At 40.6% G+C, this 21,760-nt stretch overlaps 2 protein-coding genes across 3 annotated transcripts in view; one reads left to right on the top strand and one right to left on the bottom strand.

The window, feature by feature from the left end:
* Positions 1-11,671, top strand: part of LOC102216730 — a 34,632-nt gene extending 22,961 nt beyond the window's left edge. The window contains exons 16-19 of one of the 2 annotated variants that reach the window (XM_023352896.1): positions 4,731-5,344; positions 5,441-5,558; positions 10,224-10,293; positions 10,725-11,671. In XM_023352896.1, coding sequence (XP_023208664.1) covers positions 4,731-5,344; positions 5,441-5,558; positions 10,224-10,293; positions 10,725-11,050 — 1,128 coding nt within the window. In that variant the 3' untranslated portion in view covers positions 11,051-11,671. Of the gene's footprint in view, positions 1-4,730; positions 5,345-5,440; positions 5,559-5,836; positions 6,062-10,223; positions 10,294-10,724 lie in introns of those variants that run through there. The other variant, XM_023352897.1, reaches the window with a different exon arrangement.
* A 2,711-nt stretch (positions 11,672-14,382) lies between these two features.
* LOC111612145 lies at positions 14,383-20,348 on the bottom strand. The gene is made up of 4 exons (XM_023352272.1): positions 19,490-20,348; positions 18,794-18,997; positions 17,469-17,679; positions 14,383-14,810 (listed from the first exon to the last, which is right to left on the bottom strand). The coding sequence occupies exons 1-4, from the start codon at positions 20,193-20,195 to the stop codon at positions 14,558-14,560; spliced, it is 1,374 nt and encodes a 457-aa protein (XP_023208040.1). The 5' UTR covers positions 20,196-20,348; the 3' UTR covers positions 14,383-14,557.
* Positions 20,349-21,760: the final 1,412 nt, after the last annotated feature.

The following is a 21,760-nucleotide window of genomic DNA, read 5'->3' as shown; positions in this document are numbered from 1 at the left end:
AGTCACTTGATACAGTATAGGCTTCTGGTTTACACAGTTTCAAACAACTGTCCAAAATGCAGTTCTGTGTTGGTTTATTCCAGGATTCCAGGAAAACTACATTGTACAAGTTCACAGGATTCTTTGCTGCTTCTCCCGCTCTTGAGCTTCATGTGTAAAAGAGTGTGCAGCTTTCACACTAAAGATGGACCCTACAGTATATATATATATATATATATATATATATATATATATATACACCCTCGGCAGGGTCCTGGAGGGTGCATGGGAGTTCGCCCAACCAGTCTACATGTGTTTTGTGGACTTGGAGAAGGCGTTCGACCGTGTCCCTCGGGGAGCCCTGTGGGGGGTTCTCCGGGAGTATGGGGTACCGGGCCCTTTGATACGGGCTGTCAGGTCCCTGTATGACCGGTGTCAGAGTCTGGTCCGCATTGCCGGCAGTAAGTCGGGCTCGTTTCCGGTGAGAGTTGGACTCCGCCAGGGCTGCCCTTTGTCACCGATTCTGTTCATCACTTTCATGGACAGAATTTCTAGGCGCAGCCAAGGTGTTGAGGGGGTCCGATTTGGTGGCCTTAGGATCTCATCTCTGCTTTTCGCAGACGATGTGGTCCTTTTGGCTTCATCAGATCGTGATCTGCAGCTCTCGCTGGAGCGGTTCGCAGCCGAGTGTGAAGCGGCCGGGATGGGGATCAGTGCCTCCAAATCCGAGGCCATGGTCTTGAGCCGGAAAAGGGTAGAGTGCCTTCTCCGGGTCAGGGGGGGTGTCCTGCCCCAAGTGGAGGAGTTTAAGTATCTCGGGATCTTGTTCACGAATGGGGGAAGAAGGGAGCGGGAGATCGACAGGCGGATTGGCGCAGCGTCTGCTGTCAAGCGGGCGCTGTACCGGTCCGTCGTGGTGAAGAGAGAGCTGAGCCAAAAAGCGAAGCTCTCGATTTACCGGTCGATCTACGTTCCCACCCTCATCTATGGTCATGAGCTTTGGGTCATGACCGAAAGAACGAGATCGCGGATACAAGCGGCCGAAATGGGTTTTCTCCGTAGGGTGGCTGGGCTCTCCCTTAGAGATAGGGTGAGAAGCTCAGTCATCCGGGAGGGACTCAGAGTAGAGCCGCTGCTCCTTCACATCGAGAGGAGCCAGTTGAGGTGGCTCGGGCATCTGGTCAGGATGCCTCCTGGACGCCTCCCTGGTGAGGTGTTCCGGGCACGTCCCACCGGGAGGAGGCCCCGGGGAAGACCCAGGACACGCTGGAGGGACTATGTCTCTCGGCTGGCCTGGGAACGCCTCGGGATTCCCCCGGAGGAGCTAGACGAAGTGGCTGGGGAGAGGGAAGTCTGGGCCTCCCTTCTGAAGCTGCTACCCCCGCGACCCGACCTCGGATAAGCGGAAGAAGATGGATGGATGGATGGATGGATATATATATATAAATTCCCTTCTCACCCACCGCGGGTGGTTCTTATCCTCTGAGCTCAGGTCCTCTACCAGAGGCCTGGGAGATTGAGGGTTCTGCGCAGTATCTTGGCTGTGCCAAGGACTGCACATTTTTGGACTGAGATGTCTGATGTTGTTCCTGGGATCTGTTGTAGCCATTGGTCCAGTTTGGGGGTGACTGCCCCGAGGGCCCCGATGACCACAGGCACCACTGTGGTCTTCACCTTCCAGGCCCTCTCCAGTTCCTCCCGGAGGCCCTGGTATTTCTCTAGTTTCTCGTGCTCCTTTTTCCTGATGTTGCAGTCGCTTGGTATTGCTACATCTACCACAACGGCTTTCCTCTGTTGTTTATCCACTACGACAATGTCTGGTTGGTTCGCCATTACCATTTTGTCTGTCTGGATCTGGAAGTCCCACAGGATCTTAGCTCTGGCGTTCTCCGCCACCTTTGGGGGTGTTTCCCACTTTGATCTCGGGGTTTCCAGTCCATATTCTGCACAGATGTTTCAGTACACTTTGCCTGCAACTTGGTTATGTTGTTCCATGTACGCTTTCCCTGCCAGTATCTTGCACCCTGCTGTTATGTGCTGGACTGTCTCAGGGGCCTCCTTGCACAACCTACACCTTGGGTCTTGTCTGGTGTGGTATATCTGGGCCTCTATTGCTCTGGTGTTTAGGGCCTGTTCCTGGGCAGCCAGGATGAGGGCCTCTGTGCTGTCCTTGAGTCCAGCTTTTTCCAGCCATTGGTAGGATTTACTGATATCAGCCACTTGGGTTATTTGCTGGTGGTACATCCCATGTAGGGGCTTGTCCTCCCATGATGGTACCTCTGGCACCTCAACCTCCGTTCCCTGTTGTCTGAGATATTCACTGAGCACATTGTCTGTTGAGGCTTTGTCCCTGATGTATTTATGGATCTTCGTTGTTTCGTCCTGGACTGTGGTTCTCATACTCACTAGTCCTCTGCCTCCTTCCTTGCGGCTCGTGTACAGTCTCAGGGTGCTGGATTTGGGATGAAACCCTCCATGCATTGTTAGTAGTTTTCTAGACTTAATATCTGTGGCTTTTATCTCCTCCTTTGGCCAGCTAATTATTCCAGCAGGGTATCTGATTACAGGCAGGGCATAGCTGTTTTTCGCACGGATTTTGTTCTTGCCATTGAGCTGACTTCTCAGGACTTGCCTTATTCGTTGGAGGTATTTAGCTGTGGCTCCTTTCCTTGTGACCTCATCGAGGTTGCCATTTGCTTGTGGTATACCTAGGTACTTGTAACTGTACCTCTCGCCCATCTCTATCTCTCGAAATGGGCGATATATATATATATATATATATATTTATATACTGTATATATACGTATACAGTATATAATATATATATACTGTATATATAGTGTATCACAAAAGTGAGTCACCCCTCACATTTCTGCAGATATTTATGAATATCTTTTCATAGGACAACACTGACAAAATGACACTTTGACAATGAAAAGTAATCTGTGTGCAGCTTATATAACAGTGTCAATTTATTCTTCCCTCAAAATAACTCGATATACAGCCATTAATGTCTAAACTGCTGGCAACAAAAGTGATATTATATATATATATATTTAACCCCTTAATGCAGGGGTCCCCAAACTTTCTCCTGTGAGGGCCACATAACTTGTCCCTTCTCTGATGGGGGGCCGGGGTCAGTTTGTAACAGAAAAAGTGTGACGATTGTAAGAGTGCTAAACATAAAAATGTATTGTTTTTCAGAAAGCACAATCAAATAACCTTTTCTGGATTCTTCAGAGAACAAAAGTCAGGAAATAACACTATTTATGAAATAAATAATAACCAAATAACACAGGGTTCTCCACATAAAAAAAGGGTTAGGGTCAATTATATGCATGTATAAAATAGTTACTAACTAGTAGTTAATAATAAATAAAGTTCATTACTAAGGAACATTTATTTTATTGCAAAAGTCCGACTTATCAAATAAAAATGCACATATATGAAAATACTCTGGTATTGTTCAGGGGGCCGGACCAAATGTGGAGGCGGGCCGCATCTGGCCCGCGGGCCGTAGTTTGGGGACCACTGCCTTAATGCATGAATTATGATCCTTTGTGATCCTTATGATCCTTTTTTCCATACTTATATAACAGTGTCAATTTAAATCAGGTGATCAATTGTAATTTTCTCCAAATACACAGTTGTTATTTGTAAAATACATCAGTAGTATTGTTCTTTAGGGTTATCTGATGTCACAATATTTTTTTTTTACCTGCAAAGTCGTCTACAGTAGAAGGGGGGACCGGGTCAGTTGGCGTGCTTGTTTGTCTGGCGGCCATATTGGATTTAACAAAAAATTATTTCTTGCATTTGCAGCTGATGGCCTGGTCACTACAGAATACACTATCTAATACACTATTAGATAGAGTATTTTATGATGCATTAGTTTCCACTTCAGTGGTCTGTGTGAATTTATAACATAAAAATCCACAAGAAGCACAAGAAAATGGCTTTTAGATAGCTGTCCACAGTAGTGACCACTATTCATGAAAGGGCTATATATATATAATATAGTGGTTTAAGTATTGTCAGTAATGTCTGCCAGTAACATAAACCAGGTGTATAATGAGCTCAGCACTCGCAGCCTGCCCCAGTTAGCAAACACCTGGTGGAACTGAGTGGGGAAGGGGAGGGGCTCTGTGAGACAGAACCTCACTAACTTGTAAACTGCAGCTTCAAGGAGGAGCTTTGTGGAAATAAGTGAAGCTTTGTGAGAGCAAGCATTTAGGCACCCCAAATGGTTGCCACAGGAGCTTGAAGAATTTGTCAAACATGCATGAAAGACTGAAATCAACACTCTAACTATGTTTTTTTTTTTTTTTTACAAAGGAATAACATTATAAAAGTATATAGGGTTAAAGAAAAGTCGATTTTACATAAAATCTGTTTTGTGGAGCCAGAATTAAACAAATTAAAGTGTTTATCAGTGACGTTTATTCTCATAAATGGTTCAGTGTCAGAGTCTTATTAAACAGTATTTTTTGGTGCATATGGTATGGCATTGTGATGCTTGTCATTGTAAGTTTCAAACGGTAATGAGTCGAGCTAACAACATTCTCTTGCTGGATATTCTGTCTATAATCAGGTTTAGCAGGTTCTAATACATACAGTAGTTTGAGCTGGTAATCTATTCCATGTTCTTGTCCTAACTGGTAATAAACATCTGATTTTATTAGGTTTTAAAACCTGTCATTAGAGCAAACTTAATCATGGAGCTGATACTTTTGTTTTGCCTCCTAATCCAGTCTGTGGAGACACCGCCATTCCCTGTGTCCTCCAGTATACTTCCCCCCAATCCGCAGCCAAGAATTCCCATACTTATCCATCTGAAAACCCCTTGTCAACTTCAAAACAAAGCATCTATCATTCTCCAACCCAGGATTCCCAACTCGACCCTTGTTGCCAGGATGTGGCCCAACAAAATGATGACCACTGTACATTCTGACACATTCAGGAGCTGTGACGTTCAATCCAGTAACCAGAGTCTGTCAAAGGAGCCAGCTGAACCTAAAGATCCCAAAGGAACAATTAGCTCTGAAAACAGTATTAATGTGCATCATTTCATCAAAGAGCAGAGTACAGCTGGCCCATCCCTCGTAGAGCCACATCCTACTTCTGAACAAACTCAAAAAAACAGTCATGGACAAAAGACCAAAAAATCCAGAGATTCCCAGAGCCAGCGGCTACACCAGTGCTCTGCAAAGAGGAAGAGAGGTATACAGGGAGACAGTTTCCTTCAAGGGAGTTCCAGCTGTGGTCTAGAGCCAGTTGTGGCCCCAAGCTCCAAACCCTGGCCTGTTTTCACCATCGCCAACTCTGCAGTGGCACAGGGAGCTCAACTACCTCCCAAAGTGGATGGGTAGGACACAAAACTACTCTTTTGCTGTATTTTTGCAATTTTTTAATGTTAAGTCATTTTTACTCAGCTTTCCTTTGCATTTGTGTGTATCAACAGTCCACCTGTACATCAGAAATCAAAAAGTCTTCAGGCCCGGACCATTATCCAGCAGTGCAGCCAGGCCAAAGTTAAGGTCAGACCAGCGGTAGATGGTGCTGATGCTGATTGGGTCCAGGTGAGTGAGTGATTCTGTAATGGCTTCAAATATGCTTAACATATGTTTACATTTGATACACTGTTTTTATATTGGCATTGATGAACACACACACACACACACACCTTTACAGGGATGTATTCATGAACATACACAACTCCATAGTTTTATGTATATTAACCATTTCAGTATATGTAGACAAAAACTTAATTTCGAGGTATTTTATTGTAAAGTCAATAAACTTTGATAAATACGTCTTTGTCAAACATTAGCTACATATTTCTCTTTCTTTTTTTCAGGAAAAAGTTTTTTGTATAACATGTCAATTCTGCAATAGACAGCATAGATAATATGTGAAAGAAATGCAACAGACTGAATTATTTTATTACATAAACTGCCTTAATACCCAAACACATCACATCAGAACTCCTCGGCCAGAAAACATGAAAAAACTATATATACTATGTATATATACGTACATGTGCATATAAATGTACAGAGCTATATTATTCGGTATTATAAATATTATTATAATTATTTAATCACCTTTGTTTCTCTGTAACATATTTGTAATATTTTGTATATGTATAAATATGTATTGATATTACTAAATAAATTACATACACACACGCCCACGTGTGTGTGTGTGTATATATATATATATATATATATATATATATATATATATATATATATATATGTACTGTATATATTCTTCTTTTTTTTTCTTTTAACACAGTTGTGTTAAAAATAATAGTCCCACATCACTAGCCAGATAAATCACTGTTTTTGATGGAATTTCAACTTTTACACTACAGTAAGTTTTTAGAAGGTTTAGTAAATGTTTAGAAAACCTACAGACCCAACAGGCATGATGTGCATTCTGCTGATTCTGTGAAACTGAGCCATTTACTAAAAGGGATGTGTTCAAAAATGTGATTATGTGAAAACAACAGATACTTATGTAAACATCAAAGCAACTGACGCTGCTTAATGTGGATTTGTTCTTGAGAAACGGAGTAACATGGATTGTTCAAGACACTGTTCAGAAGAAGAATGTTCTTTGGTCAAAAAATTAAAAAAGAGGGGAAAACCTATAAAGAAGTGTAGAAAATAATAGGCTGTTCAGCTAAAATGGTATCAAATGCTTTAAAATGGCAGCCAAAACCAGAAAGTCGAGGAAGAAAAAGAAAAACAGCTTTTCAAATGGCTCAGTCTGTAACCAAAATGGCAAAGGCTCAGCCAATGATCAGCTCCAGGAGGATCAAAGAAGATCTGCGAGTGGCTGTGAGTTCTGCGACAATCAGACATTAATCTGAAGCCCCCACAAAGTCTCATTGTTAAAAAAAGACATGTACTGAAGCGGCTACAATTTCCCAAAGAACATATTGACTGGCCTCAAAAGAAATGGTGTAATACACTGCCTGGCCAAAAAAAAAGTTGCCACCTGGATTTAACTAAGCAAAAAGGTAGAAGCCTCCTATTGGATAAGTACTGCATAGGCGATTATCTTTCAGCTGGCAACAAGTTATTTAACCCCAGCTGATGCAATGAGTAACTCCTCATTTCTTAAACAACCATGGCAAAAGACACATCCTGTGGTCGTGGAAAAGACGTTAGTCTGTTTAAGAAGGTCAAATCATTGGCATGCATCAAGCAGAGAAAACATCTAAGGAGATTGCAGAAACTACTAGAATTGGGTTAAGAACTGTCCAACGCATCATTAAAAACTGGAAGGATGGTAGGGAACCATCGTCTTCCAGGAAGAAATGTGGTCGGAAAAAAATCCTGAATGATCGTGATCGGCGATTACTTAAACGTTTGGTCAAATCAAATCGAAGAAAAACAACTGCAGAACTCAGGAGTATGTTTAATTGTGAACGCAAAAGCATTTCCACACGCACAATGCGAAGGGAACTCAAGGGGTTGGGATTGAACAGCTGTGTAGCCGTAAGAAAACCTCTAATCAGTAAGGCTAACCAGGAAAAAAGGCTTCAGTTTGCTAGGGAGCATAAAGATTGGACTCTGGAGGAATGGAAGAGGGTCATGTGGTCTGATGAGTCCAGATTTACCCTGTTCCAGAGTGATGGGCGCATCAGGGTAAGAAGAGAGGCAGGTGAAGTGATGCACCCATCATGCCTAGTGCCTACTGTACAAGCCTGTGGGGGCAGTGCTATGATCTGGGGTTGCTGCAGTTGGTCAGGTCTAGGTTCAGCAACATTGTGTGCCCAAAGAATGAGGTCAGCTGACTACCTGAATATACTGAATGACCAGGTTATTCCATCAATGGATTTTGTCTTCCCAAATGGAACGGGCATATTCCAAGATGACAATGCCAGGATTCATCGTGCTCACATTGTGAAAGAGTGGTTCAGGGAGCATGAGACATCTTTTTCACACATGGATTGGCCACCACAGAGTCCAGACCTTAACCCCATTGAGAATCTTTGGGATGTGCTGGAGAAGGCTTTGCACAGTGGTCAGACTCTCCCATCATCAATACAAGATCTTGGTGAAAGATTAATGCAACACTGGATGGAAATAAATCTTGTGACACTGCAGAAGCTTATTGAAACAATGCCACAGCGAATGCGGGCTGTAATCAAAGCTAAAGGCGGTCCAACAAAATATTAGAGAGTGTGACCATTTTTTGGTGGCGACTTTTTTTTTGGCCAGGCAGTGTATTTTGTGGACTGATGAAATTAAAATGGTTCTTTTTGGTTCTAAGGGCCACAGACAGTTTGTCAAATGACCTGGAAACTCTGAATTCAAGCCACAGTTAAACATTAAATATTAAATAACATCATAAATGTTATATAAATAACATTATTAACATTAAATAATATCTACTCTATCTAAAGTCAACAACTTTTCCCTCACAATTGACAGTTTTCTGGTCTCTCCAACCCCTCAGGTTAAAGGTCTGGGTGTCATTCTTAACAGTACTCTCTCTTTTCACTCTCATATTAATAATATTATCCAGTCTGCACACTTCTATCTCCGTAATATTAACTGACTTCATCCATCCCTCTCACTGGACTCTGCTTTCTTTTTGGTCCAATTTCTCAAATTAATTCCCTCCTGGTTGTTCTGCCTCATAAATCAATCTGTAAACTTCAACTGGTTCAAAACTCTGCTGCTCACATCATTGCCAAAATGGCTCAATTTCACCACATCACTCCAATTTTACAACAACTTCATTGGCTTCCTGTTTTTTTCAGAATTCAATTTAAAATCCTGTTGTTTACATTCAAGGCAGTTCACAACCTGGCCTCTCCTTTTCTGTCTGATCTTCTGCACATCACCACCTGCTCACGTTCCCTTCGTTCTTCCTCTTCCATCCACCTCAGTGCCTCTTGTCTGTCTCATCAACATGGGGAAAAGAACCTTCTCTTACTCTGCTCTCCAACTCTGGAACGCTCTTCCCCCTGACAACCGTAATATTGACTCTGTTCTGACCTTCAAAGCACAACTCAAAACTCATCTGTTCAAGTTAACCTTCTCACTTTAACTGTCTAGTTATTTTGTGCCACAAGACACAAAACTGTTTAATTTGTGTTTTTAATCTTGTAAAGTGTCCTTTGGTGTTTTGAAAGGTGCTGTCAAATAAAATGCATTATTATTATTATTAATGTTATTATTATTATTTTCAGGAAAATAGTGTGTGTGTATTTAGCTCGTTATAAATGTGCTGATACTTCATTGCAGTATCAGCACATTTACATATGAGGGGAGCGGTCGACCACTCCAAGATGGCGGCACAACGTCACGTCAGTGACAATAGGCAAGAGCGGTCCATGAGGCGTCTATTCTTTATGTATATGTCTATGGTCTGACCTGTCCTCCCAGAATCCTCTGGTCTTTAATGCATTTCCCTTCTAACAGTGCTCTCTCTTATTAGACAGTATGGAATAAAGTTAGCTAAGCTAAGAAAATAACAGTTACTTCAGGCCAACTTAGTTACATAAGAAATATTTCTTGGTTGTTTAAAAGCTAGTTTCTGGCCCCTAAGTCAAGAAATTCTGCTCATAAAATTACATTTTTTTTCTCTCTCATTCTTGCTTCATTACATTGAAAGATAATGTCAATGGATCCCGTTTGCACTTTAAAACGGTTGAAACAAGTCCATGCAGCACATGAATTATGGAGCTTCAATCACTCTACTGCCACATTCAAGATGGTGCCAATGTAATGTAGGACCCAGCGTTCAATGATACGTATTCATGTCTAGGTCTCCCACCTTGACTCCCTGGAGACCGGTGGCACATCTGAGCTTAGAGCACACATCACCCAGATGTCCATAGCTGCCTGCAGAGAATTTAGCTTGTTAGCTTACAAGGTGCCTCACAGAAGCTTATGTTACAAACTTGGTCACTCCGGTTGAGTAGCAGTGCCTACACTAAGCTCAACACAATCCATACACTCTTCAGGTTTTGTTCCAGTGTTGTAGAAACTCCTGAAGTCCCAGTTCTTCGGAGAGCATCTTCTACTCCATGCCTCACCTCTGACCTGCAGTTTTCCTGCTCAGTAACCTGTTGTTAGCTTAAATATTGCCAACTCTGTTATATCCCAATTAGTAAGTTTCTTTGGATAACAAACTTGTTTTTAATTGCTTTCCTTCCTGTTTCAGTTTTAGAAGATGCACTATTTTTTATTATCAGAAATGATCATTGTGTCTCTCTTTAGATCGAACAGGGGTTGGTTGTATATGTGTGCTTCTTTCAAGGAGCTACAGAGGAGGTCACACATGAGATGGGTGAGATATCTTTCAAATTCACCTTTTTTTCATGGGAATGAGATACATCTATTGTTACTTTTTGACTTAAAGAATTGTCTTTAGATTTTATTTAAATTAACATTCTTTGTAGATCTGTATAAAGAATATTATATATAATTTTTGCTTGTCACTGACAGTCATCTTGCCTCAAGTGTAACCATTGAAACTTAGAAATGTTGACAGTTGCCTTAAACAAGTCCAGGTTTCATCCAGACTTTTTTCCTCATTAAGCGAGTCCATTCGTTTCCTCTTATTGATATAAAAGTACATTTCAATTGATTAAATGTTAAAAACGTCAAGTTTATAACAGAATTAATTAATATACCAACTTATTAATGTACCACTAAAAATGTCTCAATTTACTTTAACTTGCTGTTTAAATGTACTCATTTCCATATTTTTCTCAACAGCCAACAAGTTCATGTCCACTAAAGTTTTTCGAAAAGACAGACACACTGTGTCAGTTCTCGACCTTCCTGGGAGTGTTTTACTGGTTCCCCAAGACTCCCTGGTTGGTGAGCCACTGGTTAATAGAAGAATGCAGTACAAAGACAGATGTGAGCCTTGGCTAGGGGCTCAGCTTTTCTCAAGCCTAGTTGGAGCCTGCAGACAGCTCATGTCAGAATCTGCCAAGTGCACAAAGGAGGGCATGAAGGTGGAGCATGGAGTCTATGGGCAGAAACAAGAGATCAGCATCAGATCTTTGGAGCCGCTATCGTTGCTCCTGGAGTTCTGAGGCTCACCTGGAACACATGAGACCTTCCTACATCTTCAACCGTGTCCTCAAGGAAATGTCTTAGGGAGGCTTTTCATTAAATCTACAGTCAAAACAATAGAACTTACTTTGCTGAGCACTACAGAGGACTTTCAGAAAGAACATTATTAGATTCCATATCAAATGTGATCCTATCTTCAAAGCTTCTGTGCGTCCTTGTAGTGTTCTGTTATGTTTGGTTAAGCTGCACCGTATGAAGGCTGTGTTTGTTGTAAGAAGCATAGTTGCTCTCAAATTTCTGGCATGTCCAATGTCTACCTCATTGTTTTGCACATGGATCGACACAAAAAAATGTTTTCAGAGGTCTAAAATACGATGAGAAGTTCCTAACATCAAGTGAGGTAGAGAGAATGTTTGAGCTAAGAGAAATCCTAAGGATAAATGTATATTGTTTTTCATGCTCATACTTTACTATTTAGAGAAAATCACAATGTTCAAAATTTGTTGTAAAAATGAAAATGCATTCTGAATTTATAGTTATTTACACCTACAAAAACACAAATACATGGCTCATGTTGCTTTTATTAACCAACTTGAAATAAAATCCATTCTTGATTAATAAAGCTGCTGGTATAGATGCCAGGAATGGCTGCGGGTAGTCTATTAAGTATCTGAATGAGAATAGAGTGGAATAAAAAAAAGTGAAAATAAATGTAATTTTACTCCATGAAATGTAAAACTTCTCTTAAAAGCTGAAGATACATTGAAGGTTGTACAATCTCTAATATCCATCTTACAGTGGGAGGAAAAAGGGTTTTGATGCAGCACTGATTTTCCAGGTTTCCCTAGTTACAAAGAACAATTAGATGTATTCATAAAACATCAAATCTGAAAGTAATGAAAAATAAAATGTGTCCAGTTTTTAAAGGGGGAATATTATGTACTTATGTATTTGAATAAAATACACATAGTGCCATTTTATTCTAGTAACCAAATTACCTTCAGCTATAATACAATGCTATAAACACCAAAAAGAAATTACTTTTTAAAAATTATTTAGTGCTTTGAAACTGGGTGTATATCTCTTTAATAAGCTCCGCCTTCAGCACGTCATCACGTTTCTCCATATGCCGTTTAAAACATTCCTAGGGCGTTGGGCTGAGAAGTTGCTCCGATGATAGAAAGCCAAGTCCATATGGAGTGAAAATAGTGTCAAAAAGATTTGTGCGTGCATAAAAAGATTTGTGCGTGCGTAAAAAGATTTGTGCGTGCGTAACAGGATTTGTGCGTGTGTAAAAAGATTTGTGCGTGCGTAAAAAGATTTGTGCGTGCGTAAAAAGATTTGTGCGTGCGTAACAGGATTTGTGCGTGTGTAAAAAGATTTGTGCGTGCGTAAAAAGATTTGTGCGTGTGTAAAAAGATTTGTGCGTGTGTAAAAAGATTTGTGCGTGCATAAAAAGATTTGTGCGTGCGTAACAGGATTTGTGCGTGTGTAAAAAGATTTGTGCGTGCATAAAAAGATTTGTGCGTGCGTAACAGGATTTGTGCGTGCGTAACTAACACGCACAAATCTTTTTACGCACGCACAAATCTTTTTGACACTATTTTCACTCCATAAGTCCAGGCTAATCGCTGCTGCCGCCAGTCTGAGGTGCTGAGTGGAGGCGGAGCTGAAAACTGCAGTGCAGAGAGAAGATGTGCGGTGTGACAGCAGGCGAGGCACCGACAGTACTGCCATGGGGGATTCAAGCATTCCTTAAACATGCTTTAAAGAATCACAGAAACACTCCAGGTTTGTTTTTGATTAGGGAATAGCAAGATAACACGACTCAGAGGTTGGATTTTACAAAATACCAGAGGTGGGACCAAGTCAGGATTTTGCAAGTCTCAAGTCTTTATCCTCAAGTCCCGAGTCTGAAACTTGGAAATTCAAGTCTTTTTGAGTCTTTTCTCCCCCCTTTCTTTTAACAATGTTGCGATTTTATGTTAAATGTAAATAAGCCGTTTGTTTTTAAAATCCATATTTATTTCAAATCTTGATAAAACGTGCAGCGTTTTTATACAAAGTATAAAAAACCCAGTAGACTTAATGCGCTGACTACAGTAAACAATCTATTGTCAATATAATTGCCTGATGTCTTCAAATCCATCCATAATGGGGTTTCTCTGCCCCATTATGATGGGGCAGAGAAATTCTCTTCCCTGAGTTCAGGTCCATAACCTGCTTTCTGATCTGGACCCCTGGCTCCAGAAGAGGGGGGAGGGGGGGGTAGACTAAACAAGCATTTGCTTTAATATAAATGCATAAACAAATCTTTATGTAACTTTTCAAATAGGAGTACTATGTTTATTGCAAAATAAACAAGGATATAAACAGTGACATGTATAAAATGTTGAGTTATGCTCAAATTTGCATAAGCATTAGCTCATATGTTGCAGAAATGTAATATTTTCTGAAGTTTTTTTTTTTTTTTAAAAAAAGCAAAATCAATCTACTCAAGTAAGAGTAGCAATAATAAGTAAAAGAAAAGTAAAGCTTTTACTTAAAAACTCAAGTAAAAGAAAAAAGCACAGTGCAGCAAAAGTCCTCTTAATACCTTTTTCTCCCAAAAAGTTACTCAAGTAAATGTAAACAGTACTACCCACTTTTGAACATAGATAAACAATACTAGCAGCTTATTCTTAACAAGCTTAAAGTGATATAATAGCATCAGCTGGTCATCATGTAGCTAACACTACCTACATCCAAAAGCATTAATCAGCTAGAACTGTGTGAAGTTCTTTGCCTTTTGCTGGTTTGCTGCCATGATTGAAGTTCTGCACAGCAGCAGCATCTTGGAGCTCATGTGTCTCAGAAAAACATGTTATGACTGAGTGTAATGGAATTAATGGGTCTACTTTATAAATATGTGTTTTACACTTTATATTTTGGGTAAAATATCAAGTCTTTTCAAGTAAACAGGTTCAAATCCAAGTCTGAACATTTTTTCAAGTCATTTCTAAAGTCTTAATATTAATAGACTCAAGTCTGATTCAAGTCCAAGTCATGTGACTAGAGTTCCCACCTCTGCATAATTTAAGTTGTGCTTCTCGTTTTGTATCAAATGAGTCTTCATGGGTAAATGTGTACTCTAATAATGTAACCTGTGAACATTTAAGAAAACTTATCCCAGCTTTTTATACACAAGAATTCTGCAACACACAGGTAGACAGCTGCATTGTTTCATGTGGGAAAGTTGTGGATTTTAGAGTTTGAGTCCCAGAACCGTCTTGCCACTTGACTTTTCTGACAATCACAGAAATCTGTTAGAGCCGGTATTTAATCAGCTAAATGGTCACTATGAATCCTCAGCCACTGATATGAATGTCAATTTATTAAGAAATGCGTACATACAGAATCCAAATGTTTTATTTTAGAAAAACTGGCAACCACTGCAGCTTTCACCTCTGAACTTTTTTTTTGACTCTGTCCTTGAGTATTGCACTTTATGAACCGTGTGCTTCTTGTCTTGCCCTATATAAAGCAGATCAGTCCCCCTCCCACAAACAGTCACACTCTCTTAAAAGGTTTCTCTGGCGCATTGTGGTGATAACAGTGATCCTGTTCTCTGACAGATCCCGAAGCTCATTGATGAGCTCCTGCACACAGGGGCTGGGCCACGGGTGGCCGTTCAGGTAATCCCTCAGAATGAAGGAGCGCTCAACCAGGAGCTCCAGCTGCACCAGGTGTCGCAGTTTGTGGAGACTAAGGAGATCTTTCTCTGGCTCCCGGCGGAAAAATCTGCAGATGAGATGGGAAACATGTTAAAGGTTGAAGAAAATAAACAGAGCTGTTCATTTTTTAGGGATTGTTCAGATCACATCTAAAACAGTGAGAGGCACTGAATTGTGGGTCAAAGCACAATTCACAGCATTGAAAGGTCATAGGTCATCCACAATGACATGGGATACTGATTAAGGCAGATACTGGATCATTGGGGCTACTGAGTTTACCCCTTGATGATTGTTGCTCTGTTGGTATTGTTGCTTTGATAGCGATCTGCATGGTTGTTTTCATCACAGGAAGATTTAGATTTTTCTATGTCATCATCAAGATGTGATGGTCTGGCGACCTGTCCAGGGCGACCTGTCCAGGGCGACCTGTCCAGGGCGACCTGTCCAGGGCGACCCCACCTCTTGCCCGCTGCTGGAGATACAGCACCTCTGGGGACTCGACTAGGGATGTATGATAATGGATGGACGGATGTCATCAAATGTCACAGTTATTAAGAAAATTGTAATGGAAATATTCATTTGAGGAAAAGTTATGTTAAAGCTTTCTGTTGCACTACAAAATTCTTAAAGGGGCAGTATTGTGTATTTCCAAGAACATAATGCCATTTTATAGCAAGTAACTGTTATCTTCAGTTGCTGTAAAATGCTATATTAAAAAAGACATTAAAGAAATTTGACTTCGCAATTTGATGCCTTCAAATTGGGGCTCTGTCTCTTTAAGAAGCTCCTCTTTCTGACCCTCCACCTTTAGCGTGGGATAATAATGTTTGTCAATATGCCATTTACAATTACAACCATCTTAGGGACGCTGAAATGAGAAGTAGTTTGTATGATTAGCTCAGCAGACTCCTAGTTCCATGAGGCATCTGCTAATTGCTGCTGCTGCTAGTCTGGAATGAGTGAATGAGGTGAAAGCTCAGAGAATGAGCCTAGTGGAAATAAGCACATTTTTATGAAAGCAAGCATTTAGCACCCAGAATGATTGCCAAGGGAGATTCAAGGATTTCTCAAACATGCATGAAAGAATCAAAGCAACTCCTCAGGTATGTTTTTGATGGGGGAAAACATTACACAGTGTTCCAAATTATTATGCAAGTGACATTTTCTCAGGTTTTCTTAAATGTTCAATGCAAATGATGGTCAGTATAGTTTTCAAGTCATGAACTATTACAGTAAAAATCTAATTTTACTGAACAAAGCTCCCATGAGAACAGAATTTTTTTCAAAAATAAAAAACTCAAAATGCACTGTTCCAAATTATTATGCACAGCAGATTTTCTAAACATTTTATAAAAGAACTGTAAAAGAACTATAAAGAACTGTAAACGGTCATTCTTTGCGGTCACACGTACTAAAATCAAAAGCTATTTCAATCAAAAACATCTCAACAGACCGACTTCCATGTTAACATTGGACCCCTTCTTTGATATCACCTGCACAATTTTTGCATCCATTGAACTTGTGAGTTTGTGGAGAGTTTCTGCTTGAATTTCTTTGCAGGTCCCTTCAGGGACTCTGAAGTGGCCGACCAGCTCTCTCTCTCTCTCTCTCTCTCTCTCTCTCTCTCTCTCTCTCTCTCTCTCTCTTCCCATGATTTCAGCCCAAAGCATGACTCCACCACCTCCTTGCTGACGTCACAGCCATGTTGGGATGTGGTGACCATCCACCACCAGTCCACTACTTCGTCCATCTGGACCATCCAGGGTTGCACAGCAGTCATCAGTGAACAAGTCTGTTTGAAAATGAATCTTCATGTACGGTTGGGCCCACTGTGACCGTTTCTGCTTGTGAGCTCTGGTCAGAGGCCCAATAGTAGGTTCATGCACCACAAGCCTCTGGAGGATCCTCCACCTTGACGTTCTAGAGGCACCAGCAGCTTCAAATAACTGTTTGCTGCTTTGTAAGGACATTTTAACAGCTGCTCTCTTAATCCGATCAATTTGTCTAACAGAACCCTTCCTCATTCTGCCTTTATCTGTCCAACCCATCTTTGTTCTGAATCAGCCACAAATCTCTTCACAGTATGATAACGCTTCAGTTTTCGTTAAATATCTAATGTTTTCATACATTACATATTTGTATGAATACACTATCTGATGATTTTCCTCAGCAGAGATCCTTTCTCTTTCCCATATTGCTTGAAACCTGTGGCCTGCTTAATAATGTGGAACATCCTTCTTAAGTAGATTTCCTTTAATTGAGCTCACCAGACAAACTAATCAACCAGCTCTCTGAAATTAATTATAGTGATTCAAAGAGCCCTGACACACAATACCATCTATAAATTTAATATCACAACAAAAAATGTAATCTTTATGACACTTGGATCCAATTTGCATAATTTGGAACACAGTGTGTAACATGATGGAAAGCTCACAAACTCAATTTTATAAGTCTTCCATTTGTCTTTTTCAACATATAATGTTAATTTTTTAGATTCCTTTAATTGTGTTCAACAGACAACACAATGTCTGTGTTTTCACAGATCTTGAAAATATGATTTTATAATTTCTTACATTTTTTCCCCCATCTTGTGAATAAAACTATAAGGTTTAATGTAGCCATAGTCAACATATTAATGATTTTATCTTTAAATATAATCTGCACATTAGTGAAGTCTACATTCCAGTAAACAAGTAACAAGTGTCCAAATGTTGCTACTCACCGTATCCTAAGAGTCTTGAGATGAGGAAATAGCATGGGGATCCGTCTGCAGAGGCTTCCACTAGAACGGTTCTGCTCAATGTCCAGGTGCTCCAGTCCTGGAACTTTAGGAGCAATGGAGTCCATGTCTTTCAGCGTTATAGCTACTCGCAGTGTCAGCCTGGTCACACTGGGTGGGATGGTGGTTGTATAAGTAGCAAGGGAGTTCCCACCTTAAGAAATATTAGAACATTTCCTCTCAATTCAATGAAAACATCAAATTCTAAAATCTCCCATCAACAGAACTTTCAAGGAGATCTGTTAATGGAACCTATAAGAAAGTACCAGATTTTGGATAAGCCCAGGGTTTTTGTGTATCTAACCAAAAATGATATCAGCACATGATTCTAAAGAACTTCCCTTTCGCCTGATTCACTTTGGCTGTTTCCACTTCAAGCTTGAGCTGCACTCTTCTAGGCAGAGGCCTCTGATGTCTGAAGGGTGCAGCTTCCAGTTCACCTACTAGCAGAGAGGCCTGGACTCTCCACTGTTTCTCTATTTGAGGCTTCAAACTCCTCATGCTCCTTGTTGTGGCTGCAGCTGTTCTGAGTGACAGCTTTTAGGAAACAACAAATGTGTTTTAGCAAGGCTGAGATCTGGACTGTCACAGGTCCACTGCATCAACATGAAATGTTTACCTGGGTGGTGGGATTTATACAGCATGATGGAAGCTTGGCTCTCTTTGTGTGAAATGACCCGACAAAACCTGTGTGTTCTTTAGTCTTTCTGATATAATGGCAGCCAGGAACACAGATGAAGCAGTGAATGGACCTTCCAGCTGTTTTTATACTACAATCACTGGAGACGCTGTTGGCTCAGCTGAGCTCTGTTACACTGAGGGTTGGACCACCCAGCTAGACCTCTGCTGATGTTTACTCTCACTGAGCAAGAAGGTAAAACTCAAACAGTATTGATGAAGAATAAAAACAAAGGAGTCAGTTTAGGTTCAATGTAATCAGCATCATCATGACACTAATCAACTGCAGCATTAATCTAATCACATGTTTCTAAATATCATTATGCCCCACTTTTAGTGGAAGAATGACTGATGCTGTTTGAAACTTCTCTGATGAGAATTTGCTTTGTTCTCTGCTATGCTAACTCACATCCTAATGATCCAGACCAGCAAGCTACAAAAATGTGATATTAAAATCTTAAATATTTTATATTAAAATGTATTTGGAGAACATTTTAATATTGTGTACTTGTGTACTATCCAACCATACATAAATATCAGCATAAACAAACTACAGAATGTAAAACATGCTGAAAGGCAGCAGAACTCACCGATGATGGTGAGTGACTCCAACTGTCGCAGAGGGGTCAGCCAGGACCTGAGTCGACACTCAATCCCTTCTCTGATGTACCTGTAGCGGACAGCAAGAGACCGAAGTGAGGTCAGACTCCTCAGAGCATTTTCAGGGAGGATAGTCTCTGGATAGTCCACAAGCTCCAGACTGGTCAGCGCCGGGCCGCCGTACGAAGACATTCCTGCAGCAGAAAGGAAAACATTAAGAAGCAGATCCAGAAGTGTAGATTATGGCTTTAACACTGGATTACATGAGAGGTTTAGGAGTTCTAATTTTTATTAACTGAAATAACTCAAGCAAAGTAATAGATTTTCCAGCTGGAAAATACATAAACTATCTATAAAACTGCTACTTAGCTGTTATTGTCCATCTGGTGAAAATTAATACAACAGTGGCCATGATGTAGTTTTATGTTTAGCAGGACTTCTGGTTTGCTAAATATGAAGCTACATATAGTAGTTTTGAACATGTGTCCTGAGAACTACATTGTGACGAAAATACAGGGAAAATATGACCGACTGTCCCAAAGGAAGGCAACGTTTGTGTATGTTGCTTGTTCTCCAAATTATATATTTACGTATATTTACGCTATTTAAATGGGACTGAACGTACAGTGTATAATTCGGACTGTCACTTGTGAAGCTATGACGGCAGGCATAAGGAGAAGGTATACCTGGCTGTTCTGGATTCGGTGGACTCAAGTAGTCGTCAGGAAGCGGTTCTGGTGGCTCCCCCTTCATCCCCCAGGAAAGGTGGATCAGCTTCTTCAGCTTCAGCAACATGGCGTGGAAGTCGTTGCGGGGAACAGGCCTCACCGTGTCCAGCCCGTAACCCTCACTCTGCTGGTGGAAAAGGAGGAAGCGCAGGTTGACCAGCTGGGACACAGTTTTGATGAACTCCACAGTGTTGGGCAGCCGCACGTTGCACACGCTCAGGTGTGTGAGGCGCTCCTGAAGGTGCTCCGTTAGGCTGTGGCCAAGCAACGCTTCATCCCAGGTAGCGTTCCGTACCCCGAGGTCCCGTAGGTTGGGAAATCGGGCAAGGTTGTCCATGTATTTCTCTTTATATTGTCGCCCGCCATCTACAAATACTATGGCAGTGAGCGACGGGAGGAACTTTACCAAACGTCGCCACTCTTTTCGCCGCAGGTGTCGCACAGCCACCCGGGTGAGCTTGCGATAATTCAATGTGTGCCAGAAGCCGTAAGTGTAGCGGCGAAGTTCGGACATCACCACAGTGTAGTCCTTCCATAGGGATGGGTGGTCGATAAGCTTCTTTAAGTGCCTGCAGCAGGAGCGAACCGTGTGTTTTTCCTCTGTGCTAAGATAGCTAAACACATAAACCCAAAGTTCAGGTGGTAGCTGCGGTGGTCCTTCCATTACTTCATGCACTCAGCGTATAGAACAACAGTCAACAAACCTAGTGCGTAAATATACTGTTAATAATTTAGGCTTTTTAATGGATCGCTATTTTAAAGTTTTCGGCGAATTTATTCTAACTGCAGCCTTGTGTTTACACCGGAAGACGGTCGATTTCTTTGAGCGTTACACTAAGAACCGTCCGGCGGCAAACAGCCTATAGGGGCCGACCTGGAGAGTTTTCTTTTTGTTGTTTTTTTTAATTAAACATTTTGAACAAGTGTACAATATCACGTTGCATGTACATACATGAAGAAAACAAGTCTTACAGGCTTAAGGCACACATATAATTATGACAATAAAAAAATAAAAACAGGTAAAATAAAATTATAAATAAATAAAATTTATCAGACATCAAACAGAGGGATAGCATAATGAAAAAAACAAACCGAAAAAACAGAGACAAAGGGGCTTTAGTTTTCAAATAAATTCACACCATTATAGGCGTCCAAAAGCTGTATTTATTCCATGCTTGTTTTTCATCAGTTTTAAGGTTCTGTAGTGATTGTCCATTGAAAGGTTTTTAAAAGCTGAAAAGTTAGGATTTCTATTTCCCCATTTACAGGAGTGGATGAAGAATTTGGTGAGGATCAGCAGGTTGTGAAGAATGAGGTTCTTCTGTCTCTGTGGGTTTTTCCAAATATTAGATCCTCTCTTTTTAAGGGACGATGGAGGAAAGTTTTGATGAGATCCAGTCCTGAAAGTTCCTCCAAAAAGTTCCAGTTCGCACACAATAGAAAAAGAGACGATCTGTTGTTTCAATGTTGTTGTCACAAAAGGTCCAGCTGTTGGTATCAAAGTTGAATCTTTGTCTTAATAATTCCCTGGATGGAAAAATGTTATTGAGAATTTTAAAATGAACTTCTTTAGCTTTAGGACTTAGAGGAGATTTAAGGTCAGCGGTTCTCCACTTATTAACCTTTGAATCAGAAAACAAATTTAAAATGGAGTTTTTATTTGGTCGGACAGGAAATATAAAGTTAGTTAGATGCTGACGCATCCGTTTGTTAGAATTACATTTGTCCAAAAGGTTAAATCCAAACAATTGAAGAGCTGGTAACTGAAGATTAGCTGATTGAATATTTATATTTTGAACCAGATATTTGACTGCAGAGGGGTCAGAGTTCATTACTGTGTTAAATTGAGTACGTGAGCAGTCCAAATTATACAATAAGCAATATTCGTCATAAGACAACCTATCTCTATTGTCATTAAGAAAATGTCTTATGGACCAAATACCTTTTTCCACCCAGTGATCCAAACACAGAGACTTATTCCTGTGTAACACAGATCTGTTGTTCCAGATGGAGTTTGGTGAGGAGTGAAGTTGTGTGTGTACATTAGTTTCCAACACAACAAAACCTGCTTGTAAAGGCAGATCACTTAACAGGAAGTCTGTTGACATCAAAGTCACATCTAAGAACAAAATCCATGCATCCAATTTTTTTAAACAAACCTTTGGGGAGACAAAACCAGAAACTATTTCTATTCATTAGAAAAGATTTCAACCAATTTACCTTTAAGAC

This window comes from Xiphophorus maculatus, chromosome 19 (assembly GCF_002775205.1).
Source record: "Xiphophorus maculatus strain JP 163 A chromosome 19, X_maculatus-5.0-male, whole genome shotgun sequence".
NCBI lineage: Eukaryota > Metazoa > Chordata > Actinopteri > Cyprinodontiformes > Poeciliidae > Xiphophorus > Xiphophorus maculatus.
This window is presented reverse-complemented; position numbering and strand designations above follow the sequence as displayed.